Below are 3,047 nucleotides of genomic sequence, written 5' to 3' on the forward strand. Positions count from 1 at the left end.
ATATATATATATATATATATATATATATATATATATATATAATTTGTTCTAGTGAAGACAAAGCCACTGCAAATACAAACAACAGCGTAAGAAGTATATTTGCATGCAGTATATATTTATACTTATATATTTATATTTATATATTTATACTTGCATAATTATATTTATATATTTATATGTATATATTTATACCTACATATTTATATTTATATATTTATATTTATATATATTTATATATTTATATTTACATATTTTATATTTGTATTAATACATTTACATTGCTCTTTGTATTTGCATGCAGCCCCAGTCTATTAAAAATCCTCAAATAAAACAGCACTATCTATAAACAAATATAAATATACATATATATATATATATATATTACATATATATATTTATTATACAGAATTAAATATATATGAACATACTTCTATATGGTTATTATACACTACAATAAATATTTATTTTATGTTTATTTACTATAAAATATATAATATGCATATTCTATGTTTGTTATATGCTATACTATGCAAATATACTCCACATACTTATTAAATACTATATTGTATATAAATATATACACATACATATGTATACATACATATATATATATATTTATATATATATATATATTATATATGTATTTATATATATATATATATGGCTATTATATATTAGAAATATAAACATACAGATATATATATGCATATATATATATATATATATACATATATACATATATACATATATGTATATATATATATATATATATATACATATATATATACGTATATACTAAATAAGATATTAATATGCTAACTGAAAAACTTTAAACTAAAATAAATAAGAAGCAAACGACAGAGTGCACAATAAATATAATTAAGAATCTTCATATAAGAGACAATAAATATATAGTAAGTATAATAAGCAAGCGCATGCAAGCCTTGTTGCTGTCTCCAGGTAGCCGAAGAGGCTCCCTGGTGTTTGCAGTTAGGGTTTAGGGTTTAGGGTTTAGGGTTTGCATCTGCTGCTGCAGCCACCCCTAAGGAGCCGCTGCTGCACCGAAAGATACGTCTTCTGTGCAGCGCGTTAGGTGCTACTATTAAGAGCTCAGCTGCTGCAGCAGCAGCAGCTATTGCTGCTGCTGCTGCAATCAGCAGCTGCTGCTGCTGGTGTTGCTGCTGCACGTGTTGCTGCTACTGCCTTTGTCTTCCCAGTTGCTTCTGCTGCTGCTGTGGCCGGAAGACAAACCCACCACTGCCACAGCAGCAGCAGCAACAGCAGCAGCAGCAACAGCAGCAGCCGCTTTCCCAGACTCTTCTACGCTTCTACACGCACCGTTTGCTGCTGCATGCACTTTCGCACGCAGCAGCATTCAGTGCATGCACGCATGCATGCATGCATGCATGCATACATAGTTGTATAGACACCCGAACCACAAGCATGCGCATGCAGGCAAACCTAACGATGACAACATAACAACCGCCCTGCAGCTGCATTTCTCTCCCACAGCCGCTGCAGCAGCAGCAGCAGCTCCTGCTGCTGCTGCTGCTGCTGCCCTTAAACCGTACACTGCAATCTCAAGAGCGGCACTACGCCAACACCTCCAACCCACAGACCTTCAGGCCTCTGTTGCTTCCTCCAAACCCACGTACTTAACAATGCATGCATGCATGCATGCATGCATCCATGGGCTTCTATGCTCTGCTGCACCCAGCTTCGCCCGCACCCCACATTGCGCCGGAATCCCGCTGCTGCTGCTGCTTTTGCTGCTGCTGCTGCTGTTGTTGCTGCTGCTGCTGTTGCTGCTGCTGTTGCTGCTGCAGCAGCTGCTGCTGCAGGCGTTGCAGAGGATCTCGCTAGTCGTCACTGAAAGCAAAGGGGGCGCTAGCAGCTGCATGCACACGTTGAGGGACGAATGCTGCTGCTGTTGCTACTGCTGCTGCTGCAGCCGCTGCTAGGATTGGTACTGCTGCTGCTGCTTCTGCTGCTGCTGTTGCTGTTGCTGCTGCCTTCGATCGGTGCGCACTGCGTTTCACCTGCAAGGCTGCTGCTTCCCGTAGGCGACGAGAGCGCAGCCAACAGCTGCACCAGGAACAGCAGCATCCGTTGCTGCTGCTGTTGCTGCTGCTGCTGCATGATGAAATGTAGGCAGCCAGAGCGCATGCGTGGGGCTATAGTGCTGCTACTGCTCATCCTGTTCGACGTCTTCTTGCTGCTGCTGCGAGTCTCCTTTCTCTCTTGCTGCTGCTTCTTCCTCCTCATCATCATCTTCTTCATCTTCAGGAGGGCCCCCTTTGCTGCGTAAACCCAGAAATATACAAGCCATAAGCACAAGCACTGCAACAGATAATACTTTTCCTAGAGCTGCTTGGTTCCCGCCTTTGGATCCCGGGCGCATGCTTCTCTTTGTGGTGTACAGACGCTTAGTTGTCCTCGGCCTGTCTTCTTCTCTACGATGAGTAGAATCGTCATTAAACATATCTTCTTCTCCATCATCTGAATCTGCTGCAGCTGCTGCTGTTGCTGTTGCTGTTGCTGCTGCTGCTGCTGCTGCTCCTTCCAGAGGCTCGCTATCCCCTAGTTGCTGTGACATCAGCTGCAAGTGCTGTGACGGCTGCTGAAGCTGCTGCTGGGGAGGCTGCTGCGGCTGCTCAGCGAGCAGCAACGCAGCATCCCCTGCTGCTTCTGCTGCCCCTGCAGCAGAAGCAAGAATCTCATTGCTAGTTGAATATGAAGATAAGAAAAAGAAGAAAAACAGAAGAAAGCAGCGGCGCCCGCAAGGACGCTCCATCATAAGCCGCAGCAGAAGAGGGTGGTAGCGAGGGAGCAGCAGCAGCAGCAGCAGCAGGAGCAACAGAGCGGCAGCAGCAGAGAGCAAAAGCAGAACAGAAAACCCCTATTAAAACTGCTTTCTAAAGAAACAAAACGAACAGAGGAAGAGAACCTGTTAGTAGCAGCAACAAGGCAGCAGCAGCAGCAGCAGCAGCAGCAGCAGCCACCCCAACAAGCCTCTACTCAGCTGCAACCTAAAATAGCCGACAAAG

General features: G+C 43.1%; 1 protein-coding gene across 1 annotated transcript; it reads right to left on the reverse strand.

Moving 5' to 3' along the window:
* Positions 1–2,185: 2,185 nt before the first annotated feature.
* On the reverse strand, positions 2,186–2,794 carry EAH_00061660 (hypothetical protein, conserved; the record flags this gene model as incomplete). Its single annotated transcript, XM_013393320.1, has 1 exon — positions 2,186–2,794. The coding sequence occupies one exon, from the start codon at positions 2,792–2,794 to the stop codon at positions 2,186–2,188; it is 609 nt and encodes a 202-aa protein (XP_013248774.1).
* Between the last annotated feature and the right edge of the window lie 253 nt (positions 2,795–3,047).

The sequence above is a fragment of the Eimeria acervulina genome, genomic scaffold, assembly GCF_000499425.1.
Source record: "Eimeria acervulina Houghton genomic scaffold, Eah_scaff1619, whole genome shotgun sequence".
Lineage (NCBI taxonomy): Eukaryota > Apicomplexa > Conoidasida > Eucoccidiorida > Eimeriidae > Eimeria > Eimeria acervulina.